Genomic DNA, 17,682 nt, shown 5'->3' on the forward strand with positions numbered 1-17,682 from the left:
TTCTTTTTGGTTGCTCACACAAAATTACCTCAAGCTGGTCTGTTTCCTGGTGGGTTTTGAATCATTGTGTTGTAGGAAAAGATCCTGGTCTTTTAGCAGCATGCAATTATAATTTCCACTGAAAGCAAATATTGTTGAGGATGTGAAAGAATATAAAATTACGCTCAGTAGGTACGTTGATCAGAAAGGGTAGAACAAGGTTATATTTGCATTGGCAGTTGTCAGAAAGAACAGATCACTTCAAAGTATGAAGATTAAATTTACATTATTTGGCAGCTATAGTGTTTTTTCTCTGGTACAAGTAATGCAGTAAATTTCCATATATAATCTTGAAAATGTTAATAACAGTGAAAAGACCAATATTAATGTAATATTTAGTGCAAAGAACCATCTGAAAATAATTTATAGGATATATTCTGATGCTTTCTAAAATCTGGGATTCTGGGGAGGAAGGTGTGAAATTTTTAGTTGGTCTGCTTATAGATTTACCTGACAAAGTACTTGAGCATGATTCTTCATTATGCTAATTTCCCTGCCTGTTATTCTGTAGCTATATGCTACAGCTAACATATGCACTAACTGAAATTCTTAATAAAAAGTAAGTCCTGGTACTGTAAAAAAAGCAAAACTAAAACTGCAGTGCACTGAAAATGCATTTGTTTGGGTATGTTTCATGCCTTGTGAGACATTTTAGAGGTATGTGTACTTTAACTACTAGATTAACTGCTTTTAAGGTGTGTAACACTTTCAGAAAATACATTGTTTTTTCTGGCTCTGTCATACCTGAGGCTTGGCAGATACAGATCTAGATACCCACTCCATCACTGATTTATTCCAGTCGTTTGGAAATGATTGAGTCTATGGTTGCATTGCTTTAAAATGAATATATTTCCCTGCTCAAGCAAGATTATAACGATAAAAATCAGCTCATAGTCTTGAAACTTGTCAATTTTGTGATAATGTGTAACAGGTAGCGTGAAGAAATCAAATAATACCTGTGCACTGTAACTGCATTTATTTCTTGATGAAGAAATATGATAGCAGTTTCTGTCATATTGTGACATTAAAATTTAGTTAGCAATAAGCATTATTATTGACAAAGCTTTCAAGGTCATAGTATTCTTGCTAAGAGTCTGTTGTCTTGGTTTTATAGGTATGCTTCAGAAATCACCTTCAGTTGAAGATTTTGTGGATGCCCTTGTTTCAGACTTAGACCAGGACTTCGAGACCTTTATCATGGACTCATAAAAATGTTCAACAGAACTGAATTATTTTATGGAAGAGAGCATACATCTAAATAATTGTGGATAAAATATTGTTGTGACTGGTTTTGGTTCTTGGTGAACACTTGTAAAAGTCTGAATGTTCATGTCGGTGGAACAGTAATAAATAATTTCATTGTATCACGTGGTTTCATTTGTGAAGGTGATGGCTTTCTGTTGCATAGGAGCTTTGGCATGGAATTTGAGAGAGCAAATCCTCTAGCGTGTACTGTTAGAAAATGTGATCTTGTAGGAACTGCTGGTTAACTGGGAATTGAACTCATCCTCAGGGTGGGTGGAGTGGTATGAGTGGTCTTTTGGTATGCACCCTGGATTCAGTATTAGGACATGTGTCATGACCCAGAACCGTTTGCATGGGTCTTTCTCACATGCTCATGGATACTCTTTATACTTGTTTAACCCTATTTCTTGCAGGAGTTCTGCACTGGGGAAAAGCAAATTGTGTTTGCAGCTGAGAGGGGAAATTGGAAAGAAAGATGAAGTGAAAAACTAGGAACTGTATTTGAAATAGTGAACACAAAGATGGGAGAAGAAAAACTAGTCATAAAAGTAGGTGATGGAAAATGTTGAGGTGTGGAGGAAAGAGATATCTTGCAACACAAAAAGAGACAAAGGAGTAGAAAAGGTACCCCACAAATGTTTCCTAGTAGAGGATAACATGGAAAGTAGTCATGCTTTTGCAGCTGCGATGATCCAGTGGGTATATGTGTGGCCACGTTTGAAGTAAAAGTAGTATCTTTTGTTATATAAAGCCATTGAGCAGGTCTTCTCCAGGTTTGGAGCAGAAGTAGCAAACTTTAAAGCTAAATACAAAAGATGGACCATTCATTGTGTCAGGTACATAAAATGGTTGGGAGGAGGAATGGAATTTACAAGGTGCCATAAAACTGGTATTGTTCAATTAGTTTCTATCCAACAGTGTTAGAATTTTAGTTTCTGGGCTTATATTTTGGAGGTCTTTCACTGAGCTTCAGTACTCACAGGTCAGGAGTAGAGCAGTTGCTTTCTGAGGAGTGTTCTCCCATTAACTGGGCCCTTTTGTCCTTTTATCTGTTATCTGGGTGTGTTTGGTTTATTGTGTAGCAGCGGTTTACAGCTTTGCTCACATTACTTTAAGAGCTTTACTGGATGAAGTATATCACGTTTTGTGAATATGGATTTGCAGGCATTTTGATGATTCCATCACAGAGAACAATTATTGTGCAAATATGTTGACAAACTCTGCGGCTTAGGGACAGCCGGAATCTGTTCCCTGCATGTTTGTTATAGTTTCCTTTTAACGATGAGTGGACAAGTGTTGGGGAGCTGTTTAAAGTACAGAAGGGCAGGTTTGAGGGGGACAAAATCATTCAAAACAGATGTTTTTCCAGGATAAGCTGGAGCAGTTTAAGGTTGCTCATCACAGTGGGCAATAAACAAGGGAAACACTACCAGTGGGGTTTTATTTTTCTCTTGAAGTAAATTATAAAATGGTACTTGAGTGCCTAAAAAAAAAAAAGTGATTAATTTTTCTCTAGAGTAATGGCGTTGTCTTTTGGAGGTCCCCTGTAGGTTGTTGCAAAAGGTGTCGTACATGTCCTGCTCCATGCAAGTGCAGTGAGAGAAGCAAGAGAGGAAGAGAATCAAGGCTGTCTGTTTGGGAAGGGATAAAGAAGAATAAGAGCTGATTGGATGACCGGGCCCTGCTTTTTAGCAGAATTTGTGCTATCAGGTATCATTTGATATTTTACCCTATTTTTTCACTTTGTTTTTGCATGGTGGGAATTTGTCTTGTATGAATTGCACTGCCATTCTTTTAGAACTGAGTTTAAACATTTTCTGTATGTTTTGATTAAACAATAGCAGGCATATTTTCAGATGTGGCTTCTGTCTTGTACAACTGAAAGGCTACATTCAGTGTCTGCAGTTGGTCCCTACGAGGAAAGAATGAATGGTTTTGCTTAACAAACTAGGTGGGTGTTTTGCTGTAAGTTAAGTGATTAAAAAAACCACAACAATGAAACAAATTTACATTTAGGCGTGAGTAAAAACGCACTATGGTGAGGGGAAGTTCTCGAAAGGATACAACAGCTCATGAACATAAATTTAACAACTCCTCGTAGAGTATTTAGTGGAAGGATGTTTTAAGGGGAATTCAAGGGTGTTGCCAAGGGAGCCTTGTGTTGTTTGTTGCCTGTTCTTTGCACTGAAGCAAGCTACCAGTAATGTTTATCTGGAGTTGGCACATGTTGAAAGCTTCATTGTGACAAAGAAGAACTTCGCAAAAGGAAATCCTAGTGCTGACACGGCCCTGTGAGCACTATGGTAAAGAAAATAAAGCATCATAATTGGTAGAATAAGCAAAGCATTTAAAATTAAGAGATTGCCTCTTTCCTTTAATTTGAAATAAATTGATGTTGGTTCTAGAACGTAGATACTTTATCAAAATATATGTAGTAGTCACTGGTCGATGCCCATGGCTGCTGTTACTTCCTTAGTTCACTGTCTCGTTTGATCCTTCTGTAAACAACAGTCTTTTCCAGTTTTTCTCAGAGTGGCGTCAAACATCTTCCTAATTAATACTAAAATCAGATATAGGCAAAGAAAGGAAGAAAATCTTGTATTTTGCCAGAGCACAGTGGACTTCAGCTTACTGCCAGAGATTCATAGCTCTTGGGACATTTGAAAAAGAAGGGAGCTGGTACAAAAGTAAATATAACTCAGACTGACAGCTTCAGGTCTTTTTGTGAAGAAACTCTGTTGACTCCACTGATTTTTTTTTATGAAATAACCTTTGAGGATTGAAGAGTAGACATGATTAAGCTTCTTGAGAACATATTATATCACCACTACGATGCTTACTACAGAAAGGGAAATATTATTCTAAACGACTTTTTTCTCTTTCTTGGTAGTTTCTAAAAATGCTTCCAGCTGTTCAAATGTCTGATGTTTTTTCCTTTCTTTTTTCTTTTTGAGAGACTTTAATTTTCCAGCAAATATGTGTACTTTCAGTAATGTGAGACCTCTCTTGTGACCAGCAGTGTAACTCTTCTTAAATGTAAAAACCACTGTAACCCTTTTCCAGCATTCCGTATTTTCCCACTGGGGCTGCTGAACCAGCTTTCCAAAAGTTGGTTTTATAATACTGTAACTCAGGGTCATGGTTCTAATCTGAAATTGTACTATGTTTTGGATTTTAGCTGCTATAGAAAATAAGTAGTGACCATCTTTGGAAGAAATTATACCCTTATGCAATCCTGAGGTAATAACATGTAATTAAGACATATCAGAAAAACACACGTGGATTACGTTTTGTAGTCTGAGGTGTCAGGTCTGCTTTTTTTCATGTTTGATGTGATTATTTTTCTGGTTCACTTAAGACAGACTGAAATATTGCTTAATGGTTGCTTTCTGGTGACATAAATGCAGCTGGTGCTCTCTAAACACCTTGCCGACAAAGATAAGAGGAGCAGAGGGCAGCAGTTAAGTGAAGAAGGCGGGGAAGAGAAGGGAAATAGAGTAAGGAAGAATTGAATATAGATTAGAAACCAGGCATGAAACAGGGTTGATATAGAAGCAAAAAACTTGGGGAGAGGAAAAGAGGACAACCGAGCACTGGAACACGTGTGAAGGATGGTGCTGGCGTTGACTGATCAGCCCTAGAAATGCACATCAAAACTGGACTATTTTCTCAAAAATATGCCCTCGTTCAGATTAATTCAGAAAAGCCCCGTAACCTTAGTTGTGCTAGGGGACAGCCGTCTTTTCTGGTGTCATGAGCTATGAATGAAGAGAGTGCCTTTGGAAGGAGGCTTTGCCATGGGAGTAGCAAGTCCATGCTCGCTGGGTAACTGTCCTGCTGCCTGCTTCATGGCTAGGGAGGAATTCATGGGGAGCTGGAAAAGCGATGTGAGCCAAAGCATCTCCTCTGCTTGCTGTTAAGTGGGAGGCACTGTGCCCCTGCTATTTCAGATTGCTTCTGGGCAAAGTATTGGATATTTTCTGTTCCCAGAGCCAGGATTTTATTTACATGGTGTTGGGAATGAGTTCAAGTGAGTCTTTTACTCTGGCAGATTTGCCGTATACCAAAAGGGGAATATTACATTAAAATTAGAAGACCTAAAGAACTTGAAAATTGAAAATGCACGATTGCAGAAAGCAAGCACATGGATTTCCCTGGGAGAAGGACCGTGGGAGAACAGCTAGTGCGCTTGGGGAGGAGAAGGAAGGAGATAAAAGATAAGTATAAATCAGCACCAGCAGGACTGCCTGTCGGCCCTTCTGATCTTCCGCAGGCTGAAATTTGTTTACCTTTTAAGTCTGCTGCGGCTGCTCTTCAACAGATGGCTCTTTAAAAGGAGCGGTGTGGCACGCCGGAGCTGCACAGTTGTAGGAAATCGTTACGGCTTGTTCAGAGGAAGTATCCAAAAAATCTGTTAAAGACAAAATACTTAAACCAGAAGCAAAGTGCTGATAAAGATCTGACAGGATGACTAGCTGGTGCTCTGCTGGCATGTAGATTTAGAAACAGAGGAAAGGGAGTGGGATGCCTCTTGCCGAGCAGTTGCCTATGAGCCTGTAGCCTCTAAGGCAACTTGTAGGTGGCTAAAGCTTGCCATTCCAGCTGGCTTCATGCTTGATAAGAAGAAACAGGCACCTTCAAAATGGGACATACCCTACCTGTCTTAGGGTGGGATGAACCAGCTCTTGCACATGCCTTTTTGTTGCTCCAGAAACTATGGAGAGAGCACAGAGGGCTAGAATGTAAGTGTCAGGAGCGCTGATTTAAATTCAGAACATCTCAAAGCACCAAACTTCTCTTTTTTTGATATTGCCGTTGGCAGTTGTCCTTCAGACTCCTTACAGCCCCTTCACTTTACTCCTTAGACACCTCCAAATGGCTCCCTCTGCCTCTGCTGTTATAGCTGCAGTGGGACACGATCCAAGGAGGGGTAGGAGGAGGCAAGGGGTGATTTGAACAGTGACTCTGACCTGGTGATTGTCATCATATCAGAGGAATATCAAAATGGCAGCATGATAGGTTTTTCCCACCCTGCCCCCAGCTGCTACTGGCACGTGCTCATATAGCCTGAAGCGCATCTCATGCTTGAACAGCATTTCTCACTTGCCTTCCCTGCGCCACAGGAGATGAGTCTTGGGAGAGCTGGGCCTTGGGGAAATGACCCGAACATGACCCGCTGCGAAGGCGAAGCATTGCCAAGCCAGGGCAGGTTGGGATGGACGAGCCCCTTTAGGTTGCACACCACAGGACTGCAGGCAGCTGGACCTCATGAATAATACTAATTTGTCAAGCCGGTGTTTGAATATTGGCTTGTCCCATTAGCACAGTCAGAAGCCTGTATTTGGCTGCTGTTTGCAGCAGCCCTTAGTGTAAGGGTTGGGCAAGCTCATTGAGCTCCTCTAGCACATTTACAACAGGTTAGCAAGGCGGTTGTTAAAAAAGTCTGTTTATTAATGGTACCCTTCAGGAGTAGTCACAAGGGCTCAGTCATAGCCTACTTTTAGTGTTCAAAATACATGTGAAAGAAAAAATGCTTATAAAGTCAGAAGGGGTTGCTGGTGTCACGTAGTGCACACTCCTACCAACCCCACTTTTCTTCCTCATGAAGGCGGAATCAAGTTAACTCACTTTGTGGCCCTGAGCCAAGTCCTCATCCAGGATAAATTTCCATAGCTCAAATGAAGTTATTAAAGACCTATGTTATTTATACCTGTTGATCATTTTCCCCCAAGGTCATTTGACAGGCATTCCAACTCCCGGTAGCTGAGCCCCAGCATCTGCTCTCGGCAGCCATGTGCTGCATGGAGACAGCTATTGACAGCCTGGGAGGAAATTAGTATCTTCAGCTTTGAACAGCTGATAATGCTGGAGTCCAGAAGTGATCGCATTTCTTCACATGGATTTTAGAAATTAAAAAGGCAGCAAAATTGCCTTGAATGTCTTGGCGTATGATGCTTGTCTTGACATACAGATGTGCTCAGTTGTCTACGCTTCAGTTCCCAGAAGAATACAGTTGTAACAAAGTCATTTTATAAGAGAGCCCTGAGGGAATACAAGTGACATAGCAACTTTTATAACATACTAAAGTTTCTATAAAACTAATTATATGTGTTATCAAAATGATTCATGTAGCCATAATAAACCCCATTTGTTACAAATGAGAGTTGAAATTACAGTTCACCGTCTCTTAACATTTGCGCTAATAGCACGCACTGTCAGGGTGGGGTTGAAAAAGGAATTCCCAAAGAGCTGGAGATGTAATTGCATGCTGCAAGCAAGAGGCAGTGCTATTAGGGTCTGTAACCCCATTCAGCTATCACAGACCAGAGAAGTTCCAACCAGACCTGGTTCCTCACCATCCTGGCAAATTTCCTTGTTTTTCTGTAAGTTTAATTTGTTGTCTTGCCCCGATGCCTGCCCAGCAAATGTGGCCTTCATACATTGAGAAGTGCCATGTGTCTGTAGGTATCGCTCTTGCTGAAACTATTTAACATTGAAGGGCTTTTGCAAAACAGTGCTGAATTGCTGGCGGTGTTTTCCCTAAATAGGGATTTAGATAACTTGTTCTACTTAATCAAATTAGTTATCTTTGATTCAATCTGGTGTTTAAGCCAAATTCCCAGGGCAAGGTGGTTTTAGTAGTTTGTTCGCTTTGTAATCTCCATTTTCCAAGAAAATCTGCTTTTATTTTTTTTCTTTGGTTTCTGACTTGTCTCAAAATGTGTGTGAAAAACATTATGTAGGGTGGCTGAGTACAGGGAAATAGCTAATTTAACATTCAGTTTCTTACTCTGTGAGCTATTCTACTTTCCACGCCTTTCCCTTGGTCTGTCAGAAGAATCTGTTCAGCTGGTCTGAAGCCTGTGTCTCGCTGGGTTTATTTTGATTTTTTTTCATCTTCCCTGCTTCATGTTTGTTTCTCATCCCATCTTGTACCTCCAGCTTTATCTGCTTCATTTGGCAAAAAAGACATTTCACAAACTAAAATGGTCAGCAAAAGCTAAACACTTTTCTAACTCATTTCTGTGTGTTGGGAGCCTTTGTGCCCACTGAAGACACCTCAGAGCCCGGTCACCCCACCCTACGTAACAGGTCCCTTTGGTGTAACCTGTTCAGCAGTGCAGGACTTGTTTAAATAAACTGGACCCTTGAGCTTTTCTCTTACGTTTTCATTATTCACCTTAGTTTTTGGGCTGGAGAGGTGAGGCTGTGCGTCTTGGATTGGCGTTGGGACCAGGGAAGGTGACAGTCTGAGCTCACATTATCCTCGGCAAGAGACCTCTTTGGTGCTCCAGCTCTGCGTAGAAGATCCATTGGTGCTCTTAGTCAACCAAAGGACACACATGTATATGTTTTATTAGCTCTGGTCCTCTGAAAAAGTGTTTAAGGGCTAAAGTTATGGTGCTTCTGTGACTTCTTGAGAGGCTTTGGTAAAAGCGAGAGCCACGTGGATAGCTTTTTTATTAATCAAGTTCTGAAACAGCAGTCGCAGTATGTACGTGGAAATGGGAGACATATGAAGTTGGAGCTGGTGGTTTGGCTGACGTCCCAGAATTGTATTTTGTCTCCCCCTCAATGTTGGGGCAAATGATGGGATGGGTGAAAGGTTTTGGTTTTCTGCATATTGGAGAAAAGTCTTTGTTGTGCCCAATCATCTGAGCCAGCTTTGGGCCCTCCCTTTTATACTGCTGCTGCTTCTCACCACCCTCCACTGACCTGAAACCTGTATTTCAGTGATCTTTTACGTTAGGTTTGATGTGGGTTTTTGTTTTCTTTCAGAATCCATTCAGAGGACCTAAGTTCTCTCTACCCAGGAATACCCCAAGTGCAGGAAATCCCCCAGCTCAATCAACCCCATTTATGCTGACTTACCGTAGAGAGGAATCCCATCAGGATTCAGGGTGCTGGTCTCCAGCCCCTCCACCCTGTTGGCAAGGCTAACGCTGTGAGAGAGAAACTCTGTCTCTGTGGTCAACTCGTTGTCCCACCTTTTATTTGCTTTTTTCTACCTACACCATAAATCCTGCACCCTCCTATGCATTGCTACTCGTACAAATACTAACGCAAAGGTAGGCAAGTGTCCAGCAGGGTCGACATGCATCTGTCTGTAATCTCTCTCTTTGTTAGTACTGCCCTAATGCTGCAAATGCTATTTAAAAAATTAAACAAGCAATGTACAGAATATCAGAGGAATTTTAACCAGTGTTCTGACTTCAATAAATGCTGGGGACATTCAGTTCAGAAGTAGCCCAGAAACTAGGAGGTTAGTGTCTTATGTATTGTAATGGGGCTTCAGAGAGCCCCAGCTTTGCACTTCAAAATGTTTGGGGGGATCTAGTGTTGATATTTGATTGTGAGGATACTGTGGATGCTGTTATATGACAACTGTTTGATGTGTATTAAGTTCAGTGCTTGATGGAGCAAGGTACAATCCCATTTTTATGAAAGCATGTGGGACTGTGTGCATTTTAATTTGCAGCCAAAAACTGTGAGGATGGGTGAAATTCACTGGAATTATTTCCATCTGAGTAATAGAAAAGATACTTTTTTATCAGTATTTGTACATCGGTAAAATATGAGGTTTTATTAAAATTGAATTTTTGTCAACTATTTTTGTAAAAATGATAGGTCAGTTGATTCTTTTTTTCTTCCTTCTTTTTTTTTTTCCCTGAAATGTATCCTAACTCTTCGTTGCCACTTAACATTTTTTGCAGATTTCCTACTGCAGCCAACCCCATCTGAATCTGCAGAAAGGGAACCTCAGCAGCCTTACGGTGACCAAGCTGCGCCGTATCTACCTGTGCAGGGCTAGACGATAGGCTACACCTGCGGATGGCCTGTGTATATGAGCGGACATTTCCAAGTCCCAGCAGAATGGCGTGATGGACCAGGTGAAGGTGTGCTGCAAGCCGGACTTGCCCCACAGGCTGTGCGGACGTTGGCGCAGCTGCCCCGAGCAGTGCTCTGCAGCCTCTTTGGAGCTGCTGCATCTCGCCTGCTGCATCACTGTCATGATTTAACCCCAGCGGGCAATGAGGCTGCCACAGCATTTCTCTTGCAGTCATTCCTGGCCCCAGGAGCTCACTCAAGCACCTGCCGAGTAATGGGAATAACTGAACCGTGAGATTTTAAAACCTCACTCGAGGTTTCTTGTTCATGGAGAGTCATTTATCTGAGCATGCACCTTGAGAGGAGTCCCTCCTTACCTTACGCTCAGGAGGGCTTGAGTGACTTGGAAGCCTAAAGTGCTGCTAATGCTTGAGTTGATTCTGCAGGTGGGACTTTGAAAACACTACCTGAGGTGATGAGCTCGAGTACATCTTTAGAAGTCAAAGTATATAACCATGTGCTTCTTGGGGCAGAACCATTGTAGATACAGCTGCCATCACACCCTTGTTGTTTTAGCTGCTTCCATAGCACCTCCCTGTGACTTGTTGACATTCCCAAGGGATTCCTGAACTCAACACTTGTCTTGATATTTGCTTGCCCTTCCCACACTTTGCCTGGCTGTTATGTACAAGTGAATCTACTAAATACAGAAAAGAATGCAAAGCATAAGGAGTTGCAGACCCGCTTTGTGGCTGCACCCTGCGTGAGCAGCTCAGCTGGCTGCAGTACGCTGCAAGCATGCTGTGGTTCACATTTGGCCATCCCAGAACAGACTGGGAGTAGGACACGGTGTGCAAGCACACCGCCAGTAGGCTGCTGGCACCTGCCAGCAGGATTCAGAAGAGGTGGTTTCAGCTGTGGAGGCAGGTGCCAAATCACTGTCCATAGATGAATGTCTGAAATACTGAAATGTGAGTAAACCAGCTTGCACTGGAAGGAGATAGTGGATACAGCAGTGACCACTTTTTGGAATAGAGTAGGTGTTAATATGCCCAGCAGTCATGAGGGGCAATTAGTAGTCCCATAACATCCCTTGGCAGGGCACATGGCAGCCAAACTGGTATTTTCTTACTGGTCAGGAGCGCTGGGGTGTTTTGGCAGCAGCTGTGGCCTCCATGTCTTGCTCCACTTTCAGGGTCATCACCAGTGGGGCTGCTGACATGCCATCCCTCCTGCAGGGGCTGGAAGATGTTCATAAGAAGCTGGGCATTGGCACCACGGAGGGGGCGAAGACGTCAATAATCAGTGGCTTTTCTAGGAGAGGGCTACAGCTGGGAGGGATGGCTTGGTTTCTGTGCAATGGAAGCTGGACCTGCTCTCACTGCTTGGTGGTGCAGCTGTAGCGTTAATGTCCCAAGGGCTTATATGTCTTCCATGGCTCTTCCGGTTGGCCTGAGTCTGGTCTGCCTCTTCTCTGTCTCCCAAAACCCACGCACAGGTCCCATGGGAGGGATGCTCGGCACAGGGCCCCTGAGCTGCTGCGTTCTGACCTGCAGCATTGGGTGGTCCTCCTTCCCTGATCCCGTCTTCAGGGTGGGCGCAGATGCTTTTGGCGGTTGCACTGTTTGTCAATACGATGTGCCAGAAACCCAGGGGATGAAATGGAGAAAGTCAGGTGTAGCAAACAAGCTGCTGGGGAGCCAGAGAGAAAGCAGCTGGAGCAGCACCATGCTGAGAGCCCTGGGCATGGCGCGGTGAGGGAAGAGGAGAACTAAAACATACGGATGTTTTAGGACCAAATGGGCTAAATTAATGTGAGGGGCTGGCTTTGCAGATGCCAGATTCAAAAAGTTTCAAGGCAGTGTGGCACAGAGGGAGGCTGTGGGTTGGAGCATGGGCCGAAAAGGGAGAAGGGTGCATGAAATGATTGTGTCACAACATGGCCTTGAAATGAGAGCTAGAAAGGTGGGGTGAGTGCTGGAAACAAAGCTAAGTACTGAGGGCAGGAGATCTGCAGGAGTTCCCAGAATTAGTAAGGACTTTGGGAAATTACCCTCGCAGGAGGCAATCAGAGTTACAGTCCCGCGTCACTGCTCCCAGTCGCTGGCAGGTGTCTCTTTACATTTTAATGTTGCGCGTGAAATCTTTACAGGGCAGTGTCCAACAAAATGCATACATTTAAAGATAGCTTCTTCTCTTTTGGGTAAAGCACAGTTTAGGTGGCTCAAGGGCCAAAGAACAACTGTCCAGGGTCAGGTAAGGTCCATCTAGGAAAGTCCCCCATCCCAGCTCTTTCTTTGAATGTGTCATATCACAGCTTCACTGCCTTCAGGGTAGATCTGCAAAATGCTTCTGTGAAGCTGTATGCAAAGCCCATGGCCATGGACTGGCTGTTGGAAACCTGGGTTAATTCACTTGCAGGAGTGTGTCTTTAGGGGGTTTTTCCTAGCCTCTGCATATGCTCTTGAGCTGGTCAAAGGTGTAGGGAAAGCATCCAAGCATTTCTAGTAGGAGAGATAATAAATGAAATTGATTTATAATTTTGTTATAATGTCAAATAAAAATATATCTGGTTAGTGCAAAAAAGCAGAGTGAAAATGGTGCAGGATTCTGAAGTGAGCATCCTTCTTCAAAGTAACTATGACTTACCAAACGATAAATGTTGGCTTGCTCAGCTGGGAGTTTACAGTATTAAAATTATAATTACAGGTCTGAACTGTGCTACAGGCCAGCGTAGTGGGATCAGCCAGCACAGGAGTAGGTAATTAAAGGTCCATTACAGCAAGCTGGTCCCAGTGGAGACTTAGTGGTCATGGCCAGCGTGCTTGCTGCAGGCAGGCACTCAAGTGCACTCGCTCAGCTGCCTTTCTGAATTCAGGGATCATGAAGTGTGTTCTTACGAGTCGGTTTGAACTGAAGTGTGTATGGCACAGCTGTATTCATTCTAAAAAGAAAAGTATCTTAAGCTCTGAGGAGGGTATTAAAACTTGCTGAGGCCAGCCAACAAAATGTTGAGATCTTTTATTTTGACTGGAAACATATAAACCACCTGCGTACCTGAGTCAGACTTACTTAAAATCTGCTTTCAGAAGTGCTTTTACTTCTGTAAGTGGAGGTGACAGCCCACTGTCACCGTCCCCATACATTCCTAGCTGGCATGATACACGTTTTACTTTTCTGTAGGATCTGTTTACCTTCTTTACCTGATCTTTGGACGGTTTTGTATGTGCTGCATTGCATCATGTCCTCTCCTTCCCTTTGGCCTTGCTGATGCATCTGTTTCACCTTCCGACAGCTTCCACCCCTCAGTGCTGCGCTGAGCTGGCCGCTGGCTCCCAGGCTGCACCAGCCCAGCTTTCCCTGCTCCCTGGTCTGCTGGGAATCCCCACCCCTCGTTCGGAGCTGCCTGAGACTTCGCTTTTGCTTAAATAAAGCAGAAGAGTAGCACTGGTGTAACACGCTGGTGTCAAGGGACCAAGCCCCCTCCCCAGTATCTGCTTTTCTACATCATTGCAGCCATTGCGGCTATGCTAGTAGCCTCCCAAATGCAGAGCAGCATCTCCTGCCACCGTCTGCCTCAGGTGCCCGAGGCCACTGGGCTGAGCCATTGTGTAACTCCCAATGGGCTAATTCAGCCTTTGAACAGATGCCATAAAGCTGCGTGGGGAAAAGGGGCTCAGTTTTGTGACAGTGGAAAGCAGCAGCTTAGCCTTGCTGTGGGCTTCACAGTGCCCCCCACTCGCTGCTGGACCTCATGCCACCGGCAGGGGTGTGGCACACATGGTGGGTGGCTGCTGCCTGTTCTGCTGCCCTCCCCGTGCTGCTCACGTCCGTCTGCAGCCCCCCATCAACTGCAGCATGAATCAGCGAGGGCTGCATTTTTCTCTAGAGGATGAAATTAAAAATGCCACCTGCTGTCTCCACCACTGGATGCACCCAGGGTGCTTTAGCACTGTGCACCTTGTGAGGTCTCTGACGTGCCCAGCAAAGTCATCAGCGCTGACATTGCTGGCAAGGGACTAATGCAGAGCAGAGAGGCGTGACTTCCATCCGGACGCGCTGTGCTAAAGGTTGTGTCTCACAGAGCACTGGTTTTGCTGCTGAAGCCAAGTGTGCAACAAAACAGAAACGCAGGCAGACTTCAGCCTTGGGTTTCAAGTACAGGGATGCCGCACATGGCCCCTGTGCCTGTGTGGGTAGGAGGTAAGGCTGTGTTTTGCACTCAGGCCTGCATGCAGGAAAAAAATGAGGCTAGAACTGAGGCATGTGGATCTGGAGATCGCACCCGGGATGCGTGCCGCAGTCAGTGAGGCTGCGGAATATTCCTTTCTGTGCAGGGAAGGTTAAGGGGCAGGCAGTACAGTTCCATTTCAGAGTTCAGCATATTTTGATTGGCAGATGTGCTCTTCCTCAGCCTTTGATGTTACCTTGGTTAGATGAGTGTCCACTATCCTGCCAATTAGCGCTCCCTAGGCTCACAAATATTAAAAAGGAAAAGGAAGATGACAGAGCTCTAGTGTAGTTCCAGGACTTGTTTTAGCAAAAGCCAGAACCACGTTCTGACCTGCTTTTGTCCCAGCCCTCAAAGGACAGGCGTGCTGTCCAGCACGGACCGCTTGCTGCAGCAAGATATTGCAAACCTTTTTGTTCTACAGCTCTGCTGAAAGCAAACAGATGGCAAATTAGCCTCCAGGTGCTGCACCACATTCAGGGGTGAGGCTGAGCTTATATAATTTATATATTCTTCTGGGTTCCTTAAAGTTAAAATCATTTTGGTTAAATGAATTTTTACACCCACACTTGCTGTATCTGCAGCTTTGCCCATCCTTCACTCATCTGGTGGGTTGGCCCTGGCCGGATGCCAGCTGCCCACCAAAGCCGCTCTGTCACTCCCCCTCCTCAGCTGGAACAGGGGACAGAAAACATAATGAAAGGTTCGTAGGTCGAGATAAGGACAGGGAGAGAGCACTCACCAAGTACCACCACGGGCAAAACAGACTCAACTTGGGGAAATTAGTTACATTTATTACCAATCAGATTCAGAGCAGGGTAATGAAAGAACAAAAACTAAATCTTAAAACACCTTCCCCTCACCCCTCCCTTCTTCCCAGGCTCAACTTTACCGCCGATTTCTCTACCTCCTCCCCCCGAGCGGCACAGGGGGACGGGGAATGGGGGTTGGGGTCAGTTCATCACACAGTGTCTCTGCTGCTCCTTCCTCCTCAGGGGGAGGACTCCTCACACTCTCCCCCTGCGCCAGCATGGGGGTTCCTCCCACAGGAGACAGTCCTCCACGCACTTCTCTAACATGGGTCCTTCTCACAGGCTTGCAGTTCTTCACAAGCTGCTCCAGCGTGGGATCCCTCCACGGGTGCAGTCCTTCAGGAACAGACTGCTCCAGCGTGGGTCCCCTGTGGGGTCACCAGTCCTGCCAGCAAACCTGCTCCAGCGTGGGCTTCTCCCTCCACAGGGGTACAAGGCCAATCCCAGCTTCATACATTAGCTTCTCATCTCAGATCTCTTCCTTTTCTACCAGGCAGGGTACTGGCAGGGACTTCTTCAGCCTGGCTTGAACTCAGGGCTCTGCACAGGGCTGGCTCAGCCAGTGTCAGCGCACACTTCATGGAAGTTACAAATAGATGATGGGCCTCAGCTGGGATCCCCCAACAAAAAGCTGTTAGAAAGAAACCCCATCTGGAAATATATTGTAAGAGCTTGCAGAACAGTGGTGGCAATGTTTTCAACTGTTTCTGTATCTGGGTTTTCACATACTGCAAACTGATGAATTAATTGCAGCGAGGAATATATCCTTCAGCTCCTGGAAGTCCATGGGCAGTGCTGAGAAAAAGGCTCAGTCATTGAAACTAGTTTGCAGTTTCCCGCTCCATCATGCAATGAAGAGGCGGAACCAAAGAGACCAAGTGAAAATGCTTCTTTATAGCCAAATTTCATGATACAGCAGTACATTGTAACATCGTGTATGTTTCCTGTATAAAATCCATTCACTGTCTGGAGGACTTTGAGCAAACACCAACAAAATACTTAGCAAAAAAAAAAAAACAAACGGGGGCGGACAGATGCCAATATAATACAATATTGCTTCTGCTGCGGGAATGGATAGAGGAGACGCCGTGCACAATGGCTGGGGCATCGCTTTGGCATTCAGCTGGAGGCGGGTGAGGAGCACTGTGCTGCAGGGGGGCCGGATCCACCAGTCCAGCCCTGATGAGCAGTTGTAGGGACTCCTGAATGCCCCTTGTAGGGCCCTATTGTTTTCTCCCTTAAGCAAATATAACGATCGTAACAGCATAATATATATATATATATATATAAAAAAATCTATCAGCTCATCTGTTAACCAGCAATAGCTGGCAAGCTTCAAAAGGGAGGATAATAGACGGAAGCAGCAGTGCTGTCAGCAAGCCTGTGGGGAGCGGGTGCCTGTACCACCTGCCGGCACCCTCTCCCGGTGCCCGTGGGGACTGTTGCCTGATTCAGACCAAATTATTTGGGATTCATCGTTCCACCTCTTCCATCTCACTGTTTGTGAGTGTAGGGGAATAGACAGGGATCGGCGACCGGAAGATTACGGGATGTGACGGAAAGATAGACTCCTCCCCATAGGAGTGGCAGGAACAGGAAGCTCAAGAGCTATATAAGCGTGTGACGCAGCTAAATAAACGGACATTTTGTATCCATCATATTGATGTCTGTGCATCACTGTCCCCAGGGTGGGTAGAGCCCTGTGTCCCGGAGGTATGCGGCCCAAGATAAGTTCTCCCGTAGAAGCATACAGCTACAGTGAGTTTTAAAGTGTTTTAAAACATCGGTGTTAAAATAATTTTGACTCTAGTTTTTGTTGAACCAAATACAAACAAATAACTTATGCGTGATTTGGGCTAATTTATAATTAGCAGATCTAAGCAGGAGGCTAAGTCTAATTGTGTCGTCCTTTCTGCAGTAACTCCTTTGCCATGCTGGTGCTGTTTTCCACCAACCTACTAAGCACACAGCGGGGAATGCCCGTGTGTGTCTCAACTCACTCATCAGCCCAACCTGCTTTGACTCACCCATTCAGGAAATTAAGTTGGACACCAGGTCAGGGGTGTGCAAAGCAGATCTGATAGGAATGAGTGTTTATTTTGCTATAATATTTTGTGGTAAGATTATCCCAGGGAAGAGAAAGTGACGGTTCCAGACAAAAAAAAAAAAAAAAAAGGCAGGTTTTTATGTCCAGTCAGTTTAAACCATCATCATTCCCAACTGTCCTGCCTGTAATCTTTTCAATAGATACATTTTTTGCAGCACTTTAGGGTAAGTGCCGTTACCAGCAATTTTTGCGTACTGTCACGGCTAGCTCTGCCTCACTTGATGCTGCGACCAGTTCCTTGTCTCTAGTTTGCATAGAGGGTTCTTGCAGAAAAATCCTGACCAGGGCATGCGCTTAAAAATCACCATTTTAAGCACTCAACCATTATCTTCCATTTTAGAAGCAGCTGTCCACAGATAGGAATCCACCCAGATAAATTCCTGGGTAGGCTGGCTTTGAATTTGAGCTCACTGCCTTTC

The 17,682-nt window shown here is 44.5% G+C and overlaps 1 protein-coding gene across 2 annotated transcripts in view; it reads left to right on the forward strand.

Moving 5' to 3' along the window:
* MIPEP (mitochondrial intermediate peptidase) overlaps positions 1-1,403 on the forward strand; it is a 78,764-nt gene extending 77,361 nt beyond the window's left edge. For both annotated transcript variants that reach the window (XM_064441140.1, XM_064441141.1), the window contains exon 19: positions 1,154-1,403. In XM_064441140.1, coding sequence (XP_064297210.1) covers positions 1,154-1,248 — 95 coding nt within the window. In that variant the 3' untranslated portion in view covers positions 1,249-1,403. The remainder of the gene's footprint in view (positions 1-1,153) is intronic.
* Positions 1,404-17,682: the final 16,279 nt, after the last annotated feature.

Source organism: Phalacrocorax carbo, chromosome 1, assembly GCF_963921805.1.
Source record: "Phalacrocorax carbo chromosome 1, bPhaCar2.1, whole genome shotgun sequence".
NCBI classification, from domain to species: domain Eukaryota; kingdom Metazoa; phylum Chordata; class Aves; order Suliformes; family Phalacrocoracidae; genus Phalacrocorax; species Phalacrocorax carbo.